The following is a 15,306-nucleotide window of genomic DNA, read 5'->3' on the forward strand; positions in this document are numbered from 1 at the left end:
CCCGGCACTTGGCCTTGTTGAACTTCATGCAGTTGACCTCAGCCCATTGGTGCAGCCTATCCAGATCCTCCTGCAGAGCTTTCCTACCCTCAAGCAGATCGACACACGCACCTAACTTGGTGTCATCTGCGAACTTACTGAGGGTGCACTCGATGCCCTCGTCCAGATCATCGATGAAGATATTAAAGAGGACCATTAAGACCATTTGCAAGGATGAAAGTTTTTGAATGGGCTGTTAATCTAACCTTTCCTATGCACTTCATTTGCTTTTCCTTCACTAATAATAAAAAGCAGGTATCTGGGATGGCACTATATGATAAAAAGCTTCATTAAGACAAACAGATCAGATGTACTCAGAATATGAAGGAAAACTAACGTTCATAGTGCTATTGAGCACTTTTGGTCAGAAGAGCTGAAACGCTTAGAAGCTTGAGTATCATCTCCAACTCCAGAAAGGTAAAAACAAAGTTCAGAAGAGTTTCATGAGTTGCCCAGGCTTACACAATGACAGTGTTGCCAGTGGTTGTGAATTTTCTCATGATGTCTGATGATTCTTGCAAACCCATTCTCCAAGGCCTAAGGAGTTACATCACATTTTACCAACTCCAAAAAGTAAAAGTATCCCCTAACTAGAAACAAAAGCTAGAGAGGCATGATGCTTAGGAACCTGAGAATCACAGACTACATAAAGAGCTTAAAAAATGTATTACTACAACTTCAGTTCACTGTTCTAAAATTATTCACATGTTTTCTAGGCTCATCACAGCTTTTGAATGCTTGGGGACAATGGTATGTTAGTGAGCCAGTGTCACTGTTCATCTGGCATCACTGCTAAAGGTTTGCTTGCCATCTGTGGAGAGGTAACTGATGTGGGCAGGATAACTTCAACATCCTCACTGTGGCTCTATAAAGGACAACAGGACTCTGCCAGCAGTGATAATGGGGCTCACGCACCTGGAAACACAACCATTTTTCCTCTGGAAAGCTGGAGCTTGTGGTAGTTACTCATAATGAGAGCCATCAGGCACAAGTTCCTTGGGCATGGATCTCATTTTTGCTCTACAGAAGTAGGTATGTGCCACCTAGCACCATAAACTGAGCCACTGATGGTTTTGCTGGTGGATGGCTCTGCCTGGCATCCCTTCACCGGCTGGCGGTGTGGCCTAACATGGCTGCCTCAGCTGCTCGGCAGCCCACGGGCTGGATGGCAGCAACAGGGCCCAGTGAGCCAGTGACCCTGACTTGGAGTCAGGCTGTGGGCTAACCCTTTAAGATGCCCAGTTTTGCAGTGTGTCCGTTGACACTGGACTGATGAAACCCTGTGGGATTAGGATGGGCTTGTGTGATAGTTTGTTCTTGCCCTCTCAGCTAGGATGGCATTTTTGAGGCTTGCAGCCTTGCCCTCAGGGTTTCCAGATAAAAGTGTGACTCAGCAAAGTTGATGGTTCAGAAATGAGGGGACCCTTAAAATATAACGTCTTTTTCTTCAAATAACATGAGTTTTAAGCTATAGGATGATCTGCTTTCCTACTTATTCCACATAGTAAAAAACACAGCTTCTCCAAAAGTAATGATTCTCAGCTGGGCTTTTTTTCATAAAGTGATAAATAGCACAACTCCAACCACTGAGACAAAAAGACACGCAGCCCTGAATCTTGCCCTAGGCCAGCAGTAATGTCTTCCAGTTAGCCTAGAAAGAAAATCTTTTTATTCTCCCAAAGTCCAGCTGGGCCTGTGGGTGAAGTGGCACAGCATAGCTGAGCCCTTCTGGCAGCTCCTCTGACTGGAAAGGCAAGGCACGATTTGTTTTCACCTTCCTATCTCTCCTTATTCACCAGCAGTGCTGCTCTGTCTCTTTGGACGCTTACCAGGCTCTTTGCTGAGCCAGCTCTATTTCCTAACTTGTTAGAAAGGTTTTCTGTAACCTTAGGTTAGTTCTGAGAGCTGCTGTGAATGCCGTCTAAGTGCAGAGACAGCATGAGCAGTGTCAGTGGAAGAGTAAGTCTTTTGGTGATAATTAGCTGTTAAGATTGGCTCAGCTGTGTTATTGTATTACATTATATTATATTTGTATTGTATTGTATTATATTGTATTATATTATATTGATTGTATTGAGTGATTGTCTTCCAACAGACATGCATGCAGTCCCCTCTGCTCATTCTGGGCTGAAATTTGCTGCCTGGGAAACACTCCTGGGTTGTTTTCCAGCACCTTTTGCTGCTGGTAATGTCAGCTTCTCTCAAGTACTGCGACTACTGATTCACTATCATGTAAACCACCATTCTTGCAGTCTGGCAGCACAGTGAGAATATAAAGGGAAAAGTAAATGGTTATGCTGTGACAGAAACATTGGCCTAAGCCATAAGTTCACCCACAGCTCACGGAACTGTTTGTTTACAGTGTTCCCTAAATTTCTGTCCTTATTTCACAGAAAGCTGACCTCTATATGCAATTATGGGTATTGCAGTATTTATTACTGGTTCTTATATTGTAAAGAGTAGGAAGTCATGCTTTTCTTACACAGGTGAGCCACCTGTCTTCTAAACCAATCACTTTGGACTTGTTTTGTCTATCTGTGCTACTATAAAGTCCACACTTAACAGTGCAACATTATTCTCCACAATGCTAGTGATGCCCTGGATCTCACGTGGAGATTTGATCCATGCTGAATTCCAGATTTTGGTCAGGTTGTGGTCTAAGCTCAGAATCGGATTCGATCTACACAGCTGTCCCAGAAACACTGGGCTCTCAGCATAAGCACATAAGTATCTTCCCAGCAGGCAGCTGCTCTGTGGGGCTTTGAGGTTCTTAGGTTGCGAGTTGGAACTACAGCTCTGCAGGTGTGTGTACACAGCTTACAGTATCCCAGCTCTGTGCTGGAGCAAGACAGGGCTGTACTCTTTCCTGGGCAGAGAACCTGGACCCAGAGGCCAGAGAAGAGCTGTGGCATAGAAAAAGAGAAACCAGCTGGAAAATAGGGGACCAGACCTGCAGAGAGGGCCATCAAAAATGTGTGCCAAAGTAGGGACAGAGCATTTGTGGTTCTGTAAAAGCTCTCGAGGCTGCAGGTTTGTTCTAGAGCAGAATGAAATCAACAGCTTGCACGGAGCAATAGGGACACAGCTGGAATTAACTGTGGAAAAAGGGTGTGAGGTAAAATAGTGCTTTGGGACTGATGAACTGAACAAGAATTAGGTAACAGTGCCTTACTTGGCAAGTCATCTAAGAGATATCTTGTAGAAAAAGTCTACTTACCCAGCTAGTGAGTGGCCAGCGGACAGAGAAGGTCCATGAGTGCTAACAGGCAGGGTGTATGTCAAGGGGAGGACTTGGGGGGCTGGACTCTAATCAGGTGGTGAACTCAAAGTGTCCTCCCTACTGGAGTTTGCTTAGGGCAGTGCTGAATTTACAGCTGTTGACTTTCAGTCATTCCTGAGGTGGTAGCTAGTGAATGCTGTGGCTGGGAAGCTCAAAACTATTTTTTATGTCCCTCTAAGGAAAGAAGGAAGAGGCCTGGTCCCAAAACAGTCAAGACCTTTCTCAGGTCAGTCTTAAATTCTTACCTCTGCCCGCAGCTGCTTCTCAAGCCTTGAGGATTTCACTGAGCCAATTTAATGCTGGTGGTCAGACAGTTTAAACCCATTAGCTGCCAGCTATCTGAGTAAATTTTCTCCTCCCAGCCCAGTGCACTAGAAGACTACTCCAACCAAAACTGCAGAGAATTGCCACATTAACCGAACATTTGATAATAACTCTTGTGGCCTGTGTGGTGAGTATTTAAGGGCTGAAGAAAATGCCACTGGCTAGATCACTCTCCATGACCTCTCTTAATGGGCTTCCTCAGTGGGAGGATGAAGACCTACCAGTGGAAGATTTGTTGCTCTTTGAAGTTTCTTGGGAAGTTACCAACAAAGGTTTGTACAACACTCTGAGGAGTCAGCATGGCTCTTTTTATGGAAGTTGGGGGAGGAACGAAGGACTTGGGCATTAAGGGCATTAAGGGGATATTGGGGAAGAGCTGGCTGCATGGTTGTATTGGAAGGAACAAATGTGGCATCCGTATGTGACTATGCTTGCTGTGTGTGGGCTGCATCTGTGTGTAGTTGTATGGAATGAGCGTGGTAGAGTCAGGATTTCTCTGTGTTTGTGTGTGCACAGGATTCACCACCAGGGCTGCATAGTTTAAACAAACATCCAAGTGTTATGCCTGGGTGTGCATGCATATAGATATATAGACATTGATTAGTAAATATTTATCTTTTACCTTCCATGCAAATTCACTTGGGAATGTAATGTATGAGAAGTAGCTGTAAAACAGACACCAAATTCAGAGAAGTTTAGGAGTCTCTCAACCTTCTGCAGCAGTGTGGAGGAGAGGGAAGAGGACAAATTTGAAAGAAGCATAAATAAACATAGCTGCATTGAAGCCAGCGAACAAAAAGCAGATGTCAATGACCAGCAGCCTTTATGCCAACTGAAACCTTTTTGGACTGGTCTTTGCAAACACGGGTAGTGCCAGATATGGACTTCATGTTTTGTGCATGTGTACAGATTCAAAATCTGCGCAGTGCATACAGTTTTGCACACAAAGTCCACATTACTCATTATGCAAAGATCTTTCTGCCTCCATTTCTCATTCCCTCATCAAATCATCCCCCTTTCAGCTAGGTGTAGTTTACCAAGCAGGAACATGTTTCAGCTTTGTCACAAAAGTGAGTTAGTATGAGTAAATGATTGACCTGTGTGTCTTATTGTCCTGACAGATAAATAAAGAGATTAGTCAGAAGAGGGGATCTGTAATCTGTTAAGATTTTAACCCTAAAGGGGAACTGTGTGTGAGAGGAATAGACAGTTCTAGGATTTATCGCTGTAGGGAAACTGAAATTACTGTTCTGTGGTAGCTTCCGGTGTTTAATCTGCACTTCAGTGTAATTTTACCTTGCTCTTATTAGTTTAGTGAGGAGTGTCAATACACAGAGGTAGTCCCGAACTTTTGCACTTTGAATCCCTGTGGGCTTATTTTTCATTAGTTTTAGTCACTCTTTTTTTGAGTTAATCTTCTACTGACAGAACTTGGGCCATGCAGCGTTTACTTTTGCATTATGCATGATGAGTAAGCCACTGGCAACCAGATGGCAGCAGAAAGCTAGCAAATTCAGGTGTTCTTGCTCACATTTCTTAACTCCATGGTATATATATTTTCTGAGTCATCTGGACCCACTGGTTATAGAGATCATACAATATGTTTAAGAAAAAGTAAAACCTAATTAGATTTATCTGCCTTTCTGTGTATATACAAAATGCTGAGAATCATTTCATCATTCATATAGCTCATACTGACTTATTAGTAGCTGTGTCATTTGATGCATTTATTATTCTAATATATTATGAGGTAATATTTACAAGTGAATAAACATTTTTTCCAATTAGTTTAAAAATAAGGTGCTGCTCATTACACCACTTATCAAACCCTTGCATTCAAATGGAGCTGACTCAGCTAATCATAGCAAACAATATCTTCATTAGAACTGGATCTCTGTTCAAATATTCCATTAGCTGACCCTGACTGGAAATATTTATGCAAAAATTCTTTAATAAGGCCATTTCAGCTTATTTTTCTGTTAAATTCTTGATACGGAAGGCTATTTCTCTATATGTTCCATGCACTTGAATGTCAAAGTCACATGGTGAAACACTGTTCCCTGGTGACCTAAGTTTTATAAACAGTTCTTGGAAAATGCTAGGGCACTGTGCTTCTTAGGAGAGAGTGTAGCCAACAAAATGCAGGGAGAGTCATCACAGAAGATATACAGGCTTAGAAAATATTAGCTTACACTGTATTTTTCCTGTCTCCTTCGGCATAAGGAATAATTGTTCATTTGTCTAAATAGCCTGCCCCACATAGATTTAATACTGCTACATATTTTAGTGTTTTAGTTTTAATGTTGCTAATATTGAGGGAAATGTAAGCATTAGCTGGGCTTATCGTCTGACAAGTTTGATCATTTAACATGACGGTTTATTACTTCTTTTATGGCAATGAAAAGTTGTATCAGGGTAGTTCAATGTGAAGTTTCTTCACACTGCTAAAGCGGTGTAACGTTGCTGCTGCCTCCGGGAGGGAGTTCAAGGCTTTTTATCAACTTTGGCTATGGGTTCATTTCCTTCATGACTGCTTCATATTAGTTCCTCCTTTTCTTTGTGGCAGTGACAGTTAGACTGAATATCTTCTTCCCTATTACTCCTCAGGGAGGAACATGCTACCAGAGCTTACAGATGGGTATCTGTTCACACTCTTGTAAGCAGTACCCTTTACAGCTAGCTCTGCTCAGCTGTTTTTTCAACCTCCCAAATATATTCAACTTCAGAGCTTGAGGATGATGAAGGGTCCTGCAGATTGGAGTATATCCGATTGTGTAGTGTGGGAAGGTCTTCATGTGCCAGGGTGCTGATGGGGAGAGAGGGTTTACTGTGATTTCCTTGAGCAGGAGATGAGGCTGATCGATGCTGTGGCACTTGATGCAGCTCTAGGGAGGGATGAGTCAGCTGTATGGATTAAATACTCGGAGATCTACAGGTATCTATTATTTCCAGAGTCTCATAACTTCTTTCTCAGCAGCTGGCACAGTGAAAGTGTCTCTGTTTTTTAAGTCTAGTTCATATAACACATGCTCTATCTAGGCAAAGTTTTCTTCTTCATCATGCTTCCTTTTTATATGGTGTTCTGGTGCTGCCTGTGCTAAGTGACATCTGACGTGTTGGAAAGCACTGGCATTTTGGTTACTCTTCTTTCTTCTTTGTTTACATCCTCTGGCTGGTGCAAGCAAAGACAAGGTAGCTGAAGAAGATAGTGAAAAATAAATTAAAAAAACTAATTTGCAAGTGTGACTCTCCCTCCACCTTCCCCCAAGTCATGTGAAAAGGAATTTTCCACTTAAAACATGAGCACAATGTTGAAATAATCTTGCATTTAAAGTCCACTGCCAGAGATGTGACAAAAGTGCAGTTTGTGATGCAAGATTTTCTCCCTTTATTTGACTTTCTACTGATGGGCAAGTCCCACAATGTGAAGTGAATCTACTGTGTTTCTGTGGCAGAAAGGGAAAAAAGATGAGCCCCAGTGCACTGCCATGCCACGTGGTCTGGTGGTAATCATGGGGAAGCTCTGCTTCTTTCACCTTTCCTTTCCCTTTTCTCCTGGACAACATGCTTCAGTAAAACTAGGTGTGATCATATCTCCGTGCATGTTGCACTGGAGGACTGGTTTTCTTTCCTCTGTAACATGAAGACGGATAAAACTGTAAGGACAGGAGCGCAGACCAAGTGGCTACAAGCTTTGTAGATCTTGTGTCCAAAGTTCCAGAGATGGAAGTTGTCAGCAGGGAGCCAGAGGCCATTACTTGCTGCAGCAGTCCTGGAAATTTTCCACAGTGATCTTTTATCTTTGCTCCCTCCTCTTCAACCTCTTTTAAATGTTTTCCCCACTGATAATTGAAGTATTTAATCTGGATAGAGGAGAAGCCTAATCTGTAAATTGCCATAACAATTAGTTATGTAGGGTAGTGGGTTTTCTGATACATTAATGGGAAGGGGCTGCAAACTTTCAAAATTTGGTCTGTGCTCTATAAAGATGCCTTTAAAGTGACTCCATGGATACTCAGATCAGTATCTCCTTCTGCTGTACTTCTTAACAGCTTTTAGATAGAAAGTAGAACAGTGCTTAAAAATGCTGGGCAGGCGGCCAGTTTGTATCATCATTCAGCTGTGGACAGATTAGCTCAAGAGTCACTGGTAGATGAATTAAATATTTTTTTCCATCCCTACTGGAATGAAGACTCTACTAAAAACAAACCTTGTTTCAGGTCCCCACGGAGCAGAGCTCTGTATATAGTTTCTCTGGTGAAAATCTGTCCCTTAGAAATTAAATCCTGTATTCTCTGAAATCAGTAAAACCAGAACTTCATCCCCTCTGTGTTAAATATCTTTCCATGATGAAAGTTGCTTGGGAGATGGTGAACTCTGGAGTCTGTGACACACGAGAGCTAGCACACTTTAGGGATTGAGAATATGTTACCATCTCTCTTATATAATTATATAAGATACTCCTGTTATATCTATGTATCTATCATATGTATAGATAGACTGGTATGTATATATGTATGGATATATATATATATATATATATAAAAGAAAAAACATATTCTTATAGGAAACTTAACATAAGCACCGCATCAAAGCCCTTTGCATTTTTACAGTCTGGTGGCATGCCAGCATCAAAGCAACCTCAAATGCAGTCCTTTTTATTCAGGGTGATGCACATAGGAATAGCTTCTGTATTGTGGCCACCTGTCATAAATTTCAGTGTTTCAGGGTTATTACAAAATATATTTGGAGTGCCAGAATTTCAAAGAATATGGAGAACTTTTATCTTCTGATGAGTCCTAGCCACAAAAAGTAGCCAAAAATACATGAAAAGCATCTGCTATCTGAAGAGGCAGTGTATTTTTCACTTGACATATTGTACTCTAAAAATAGTGCCCAGATAAATAAATAAATAAATAAATAAATAAATAAATAAATAAATAAATAAATAAATATCCAACCAAACATTAGAAGAAATGAGTTCATGCCTAATTTTATCACGTTTGTAGATCAGAGATACATTAGGATGGGAAGGGGGGGGGGGGGGGGGGGGTGAAAGAGTAGCTGATATAACTAGTAATTGCAGCAGTAAAGTCAGTTTGAATCATGAGCCTGGGATCCACTTCCCTCTTGGGTTGCACCCAGGAAAGTATCTTCAGAGTGGCCTGGTGAGGCTGTGGGAAAGCAGCTGAAGTGCCCTGGGAACAGCTTGATCCTCTGCCTCTGTAGCATAGGTGTGTGGGGAAGAGCTCCTGCATGGTCCTGGAGGTGGTCCTGGAGGTCGCCACTTATCTCCATCTCAGTTGCATAGCTTCTCTTTCTGCCTCTCCTTTTTGGTTTCTGTGGCTGCTTGCCTCTCTCCCTCCACAATGTGGGGTGGGTGGGAGAGCAAGTAAAATGAATGGTGGGTATTTCTGGCAGCTTTGAGAAGTTTTGGCAATTCATGCTCAAAGGGTCCTACCTCCAGAAGCCATTTTTTAGTAATGCAGTTCCTGTGTATTCCTGCAAGTTGCGGCCACATCTCATCAGGTGACACAAAGCATTTGCAATGAGTCTTTGCATATAATAGCTTGCAACAGAAAGAGCATGTCTTCTGCAGGGTTAGATCTTGCACAAAGATCTCCAGTTGCACAATGACGTTTCCACTTCTGCCTATGCTGTCTTCAGTAGTGATACAGTATGGGGAGACTGTTCTTGACTCATAGGCCTTTTATTTATTTAGATAGATCTGATGTCTGTCTTTGAAGGCTCTAACTACTGCTTGGATTTTAAATATGCAGCAGAAGTAATGCACCAGGGCTGAAAGAAGTAAATGCCTAGTGAAATGCAGATAAATTTTCAGATAAATTTATAGTAATGGCAAAGTATATGAAAATATTCAAACTTTAAAAAATAATTGTATGAAATATTTTCTGAGCAGATATTTTGTTTTCATCTACTTTCTAGAGAGGTCACCAAAAAAAAAAAAAAAAAAAGAAAGACTGTTAAATAGACAAAGTCCTTATTTCCCAAACATTTTAGTTCTCCTGTCCATGCCAGTTTATTTTTCCCTGGGGAAAAAAAAAAAAAAAAAAAAAAAAGAGTGGATGGAAATAAATGGGGAGAAAGATTTGTTGTTAATTTATTTTTTAACTTGATTCCATTTTTCTGGCAGAAAAGTTAAAAATAAATTTTAAAAAGAAATAATAGAAATATGTTTATTTCAAGGACATTTTAAAACTATCAGAACTTAAAATATTGAATAAAACATTTTGATGGAGATCAAAACACTATATTAGCCCTTTATCGACATTTTACTGGTAATGCTCCATGTTTACAATGTTTATTTATGATCTGAACCAGTTCTGTGGATCTGATGTCTCCTGATACTGCATCTCTTTTTTATTTTGTCTTTCATTGTTTTAAAACCCGTTTCAGATAATAAAACTTCAGAGGCTGAATACAGAAACTTAAAATGTTATGAGATTTTCATATATTCTTGTTGTTTGGAAAGGTTTTCTTTCTACAATATGACCTTAAAACATCTGATTGAGTAAGAATCAGGAGGTTTACCAAATTGTTGGAAATAATTTGAGAATTTTGTTACGGTTTGCATATTTACTTTCAGCTTAAGTCTTACTTGGTAGAATGTGTAATAGGTGGCTTCCTAACAGGGGTATTTCCAGTGAATTCTAAATAACCTCACAGATGTAAGACATCTCTTCACGATATATAATATATTCCTTGAATTTGTTTTGGGAAAGAGTAATTTCTAAAGTCAATACGTTATTCTAGACATTGTTCTTTTCTTCTCAAGATGTCTTTTTTAAGTTCTGCCTAACCCTTTCAATATATATAGTTTTACTTGCCCACTTCTCCCTGTGAATTAAAGCTTACACAAAGATGTCCCTTGTGAGCCATATTGCTACAGTAAGTAAAGACAAAAGCAAGTTTGGGGACCAGGTAAACCAGAGATTCTATTGCAGCTATCTTCTGAAGAGTTTTCACAGTTTATAAAATTTATTCTTTTGGTTTATCCTAAGTACTTTTTGTTGCATTTCAGGCAAAACAGTGCCCTGAAATGTTTTTTACAGTGTTGTGCAATAAATTACAGTGTTAGACCACAACATACTCTCCACTTTTTTTGCTCAGAATAGGCCTTCCATACATCTTCGGCAGGACATGCTTCAGGACAGAGAGTGATGCTAAGCAAAACCTTACGAAAAGGAACCCTCAGCTGTTGGCTTTACCTAATGAAGTCCCAGACTCTGTTCAGCTCCTGCACCGTAGCTTTATCGTTACTCTTTCAAATGCAGTATCTGTGGAAACTCAGCTGCCTTGCTGATTGCGGTGTTGAATGCCTTGCAGTGTGGAAGAGGCTGCTCTTCACTCTTGTGCTGGTGGGGAAAGAGCCCTGCACCACTCTTGTCATACATGGCTTTATCATGTTATCTAGGATCTTTCTTTGTGCAAATAGATATATCCTCTTTTCCTTGGGGTCACCAGGCACAAAAATCTTCCCTTATTATAAGCCCAGTATTTCTGCCAGTTAAAACCAACTAGTTTCATGACTGAGATTTCTACCAACACCATTATTTATCTGCATTAAAGCATCCTGTGTTCATGTAATGCATTTACGATCCCGTAAGGAGAGCATTTGTGTCATTATAACTGCATCACATCGTGAGTTGAAACTTATGATTTGTCTCATATCATTAGAAGTGTGTTTACATGAATATAAGGTATTCAAGTAGTCTCTCAGCCTGTGAGCAGAGGAATTTGGAGGGAATATATGGTGTCACTTTCCTAAAATTTCTCTAAATCCCCGTCCAGAGCAGTCATGGTAGAGCGTGATGATTATGAGTTAGTTTCTTAGATTTCTGGTCCTAATGAAGTGTAGAAGAATCTGATGCATAGATTTCCTTCTGAAGTTCCACATGTCTATCATGTGAAACTCCTCAGCTATGGGATAGATTTAAGAACATATACCTATGACAGTCACATCTTCTTAGATCTTGAGTTACTATGTAGGGTAATAATTTATAGTTCTTTATAGTTCTACTTAGCAAGCTGGTAGATCGGGACTATTTGTTTTCATTTGTAAAGTAGCTAGAACTCTGAGACACCTTGGCATATAAAAAAAAAAAAAAAAAAAGTAAGACTAGGGACACTTCAAGCATTTCAAGCATTCAGAACAAATGGAATACTTGTAAAGAAAAAGATTGTAAGCGCAAAATTTCTTTTATAGGAGCAAAATTAAAAAACAAAACAACAACAACAACAAACAAAACAAACAAACAAACAAAACCACACCATATCTCTGGTTGCTGAGTTTCTTAGAGCTAAAAGATACCAAGCTTGACAGGCTTTCTGCATTTCTCAGATGATACAGTGTAATTAGCCTGGGAACTAATCTCCCAAAGTGCTGAGCAACTTCATCTGCTCTGCTGTAAATGGTGGTTATATGGGTCAGATTTTTAAGGAGACTCGGGTAACCTGTGAAGATTTTATTGCCATGTGCAGTTGGATGTGGTGCATCTGCATCTCTGAATACTCAAGTACCTTTTAAAAGTAATTCTGGAGTGCCTGCTGTTAGTCACTGGCAATTTACAGTGCTGACTCCTTATGTATTTTGATGACTACTGAAAAGCATAACACACTCTTCATGCCTGCAGTATTACTATACATTTCTAGATTCAGTGGAGGATGACATTTTGAAGTAGGAACCCTAATTCTTTTCCTGTCGTTCCTGGGTCTGCAAACTTTGTTTGCTTTCATATACTTGCTGTGTTTCATTTGCCTTACCCTGTTTGAAAATCATCAGAGCTATGCCAAACATTTCTGATATATAGCAGTGGCCTAGCCTCTTCTCTTCTCTTGCTGTCTTCTTGAAGGATCTAAGCAATCACTGTTGTTCTGTATTTGTGGTGGAGGAAAAGGCCTATGCCTGCCACCACAGGTCCTGTGGCAAAGGTGGGTTGCAAGGTTGCCCTGTCACTGCATGGCTTACAGGGACAGAGGTGGAAAACAGGGAGGGAAGAGCAGCTGGTTGACTCTTGCATACTGTGTTCAAGACTAGATAGATCTGTATTTACTCATCAGGGGATGTTGCAGTCCCATCCTCTTACATATTTAATACAGCACTTATTTTTAAAATAGACAATACTTTGGTGGAAGGTGCTGCACACATTTATATTGGCAATGTAGGCTACACTTGTTTCAATTTTAACAATTTTAGATTGGTGATAGAACATGAAACCTCTTGCTTTGAGGATTTGGGGTTAAATCTATTTTCATGGCCAGTAGTCAATGAAATTCATCTCTCCTTCTACTTCTCTCAGTGATTTGTGTGTAGTGCCAGCTCAGTTGTTACCACATGTACATGTACTTCCTCGTCACAAAGAATGTGGTTGAAAAGGATAACTTCTGCAATAGAAGAAGCAGCAGGCTGCACTTGGGATGCAGTATAATTAAGATTTGGCATGTGAAAGCGGAAGCAGGAACCTCAGGATTTGAATTCCATAGTCTGAATGTAAAGACTTCAAGACCTGAACGGGGAAGGGGGGCTACATAAAAGAACATATTGGATGAATATTTGTGGTGTGACTACATGTATTAACACATGAAAGAAATTTAAAAAATAAAAAGACCACAGACTTAGATAAAAGTAGTGGTTAAGACTAGAAAGCATCCGTTTATGATTAGAGGAGGATTTGAGGGAACCCATATGCCGTCACCCAGAATTTAGCAAAGTGTTAGAATGCCATTCAAGAATTACTTGTGGTCTGCAATCAGTGCATACTCCTGAACTGAGTGGTGAAGTTCTGGTCCCAACAGACTGAATTCCGATTTATTTGAGTCTAGGTTTCAGTTAAACTCTGAATGTGTGAACTGGCTTAACTAGTGGAATATCTGACCCCCAGGTTGGTTGGTGCTTATTCCAGAGCTTTGTGGCCCATGCCCATTTCTAATTTTTGTTCTTTGTCATCTTCTTTTGCAGTGGGAGGCATTTACACTGTGATCCAGACAAAAGCCAAAATTACAGCAGATGAATGGGGTGAAAACTATTTTCTGATTGGTCCCTATTTTGAGCACAATGTGAAGACTCAGGTGGAAGCATGTGAGCCTCCAAACCCAGCAGTTAAGAAGGCAATGGACATCATGAAAAGCCAAGGGTGTCAGGTAAATCAGATGTGCTACTGCTTCCCAGGGCAACTAAGCTGACTCTGAGTAGATTACAGTTTTGGTTAATGCTCTCGTTATTCCACTTGACACAGCAGTCCTGGTCAATGTCACAATGGGAAAGGCTCAGATTCTACTATTAGAACAGCAAAGTCAATTCATTAAAGGTTATTTTTGAGGAGGAACTGGTTTATCCAATTACAGGTTTTAACAGTCATTTATCTGGAAGACTACTTAACTGGATTAATGACTTACTTCTCCAGCCTCTAAATGCAGTGAGATTTTACTAGATATAATACGACCTTACTTTGACTGAACCCGTATATTACCTTTGGCATTCTTGTGCTGTTGCAGAAACTTAGAGAAAAGCATTTCATCATCTCACAATTTTTCTTAGGTAGCACTATTCTGAGTTGAAAGAGAGACGTGGACAAAACACAGGCAGACTTGAGAAAAGCACCCAACTGATAATATTGGGGTTAGATCTATTGCATGTTGCCTCTGATACTTACAGAGGGATGACTCTGCAAGCTGTGTAATAGTCCTTTGCTTGGAAAATAGCAAAAGGCTTGTGGGGCAGATTAATTGCAATGTTATATATATGCTTCATGCTGCTCCAGCATACATTCAGTTTAATCAGCCAACTCTGCCAGTCTAACATGTACATTGTGCTGCTGGAGTATTCATATATAGCAGCAGATCTGTCCCAGGTACGTCAAGTATAGCTTTGATCTCTAATAATGACGCTTTAGTTTCCAGGAGCTGCGCTTATCCTATTAACATTTGTGACTGGATTTTGCTTATGTATCACAATGGATCCCTTTAAATGAGGGGACCTAAGAATGCTTCCAAACTTTTCTGGTCAGGTGTGTTCCTTGCTGCAACCTGACTCCATATTTAGATAAAGCCAGGGTTCAAAAAGTCTCCCTACACCTTTGACCTCATTTTCCTGAGTAAGAAACCTGAATAGCCTGTAATAAGTATACAGGGAGCTGAGCATCCTTCACACACTTGTCTTTGTTACAGCCTGTAGTTTTTGTGCAAATGGATCTAAGAATTTTCATCTAATTGTTTTTAAGACCTGTCCTCTATCCAGCCTGTTCTGCATCAGGGCTGTGTTCCCTGGAGGTCGCAGAGGTTGGTGAATGAAAAGAGATTGAACAGCAGCATAAAAGAGTCATCTGTGTGGGGTACAGAGTATAAACTGCACTAGCCTACCTATAGTACCTCATTCTCTGCAGATAATATGCCTCTGCTGCTGTAGCCATTTTGGTTCAGAAGAATTAAGGTAAAATAATTTGACTGTACAGACTGTAGTGTGTATCCAGCTGTGTATTGTGGCCTTGTGACAGTTCAGTCTATTCTCCTTGTTGGGCAGGTAGGTTATATCACTGGAGTTAAAATTCTGTTAGAGATATTTAACTGTACTGATGCAGATAGTGCAGGAAAGCTGTTCTTTGGGGGGCTGACATGTATTTACGTATTCTGACGCTTTCTGATTG

At 40.4% G+C, this 15,306-nt stretch overlaps 1 protein-coding gene across 1 annotated transcript in view; it reads left to right on the plus strand.

Moving 5' to 3' along the window:
• Positions 1-3,794: 3,794 nt before the first annotated feature.
• The window catches only part of GYS2 (glycogen synthase 2), a gene marked incomplete at both ends in the record, with an annotated part of 54,594 nt that continues 43,082 nt past the window's right edge, over positions 3,795-15,306 (plus strand). The window contains 2 exons of the mRNA XM_084305620.1: positions 3,795-3,915; positions 13,623-13,804. Coding sequence (XP_084161746.1) covers positions 3,795-3,915; positions 13,623-13,804 — 303 coding nt within the window. The remainder of the gene's footprint in view (positions 3,916-13,622; positions 13,805-15,306) is intronic.

The sequence above is a fragment of the Netta rufina genome, assembly GCF_964035555.1.
Source record: "Netta rufina genome assembly, chromosome: 1".
NCBI lineage: Eukaryota > Metazoa > Chordata > Aves > Anseriformes > Anatidae > Netta > Netta rufina.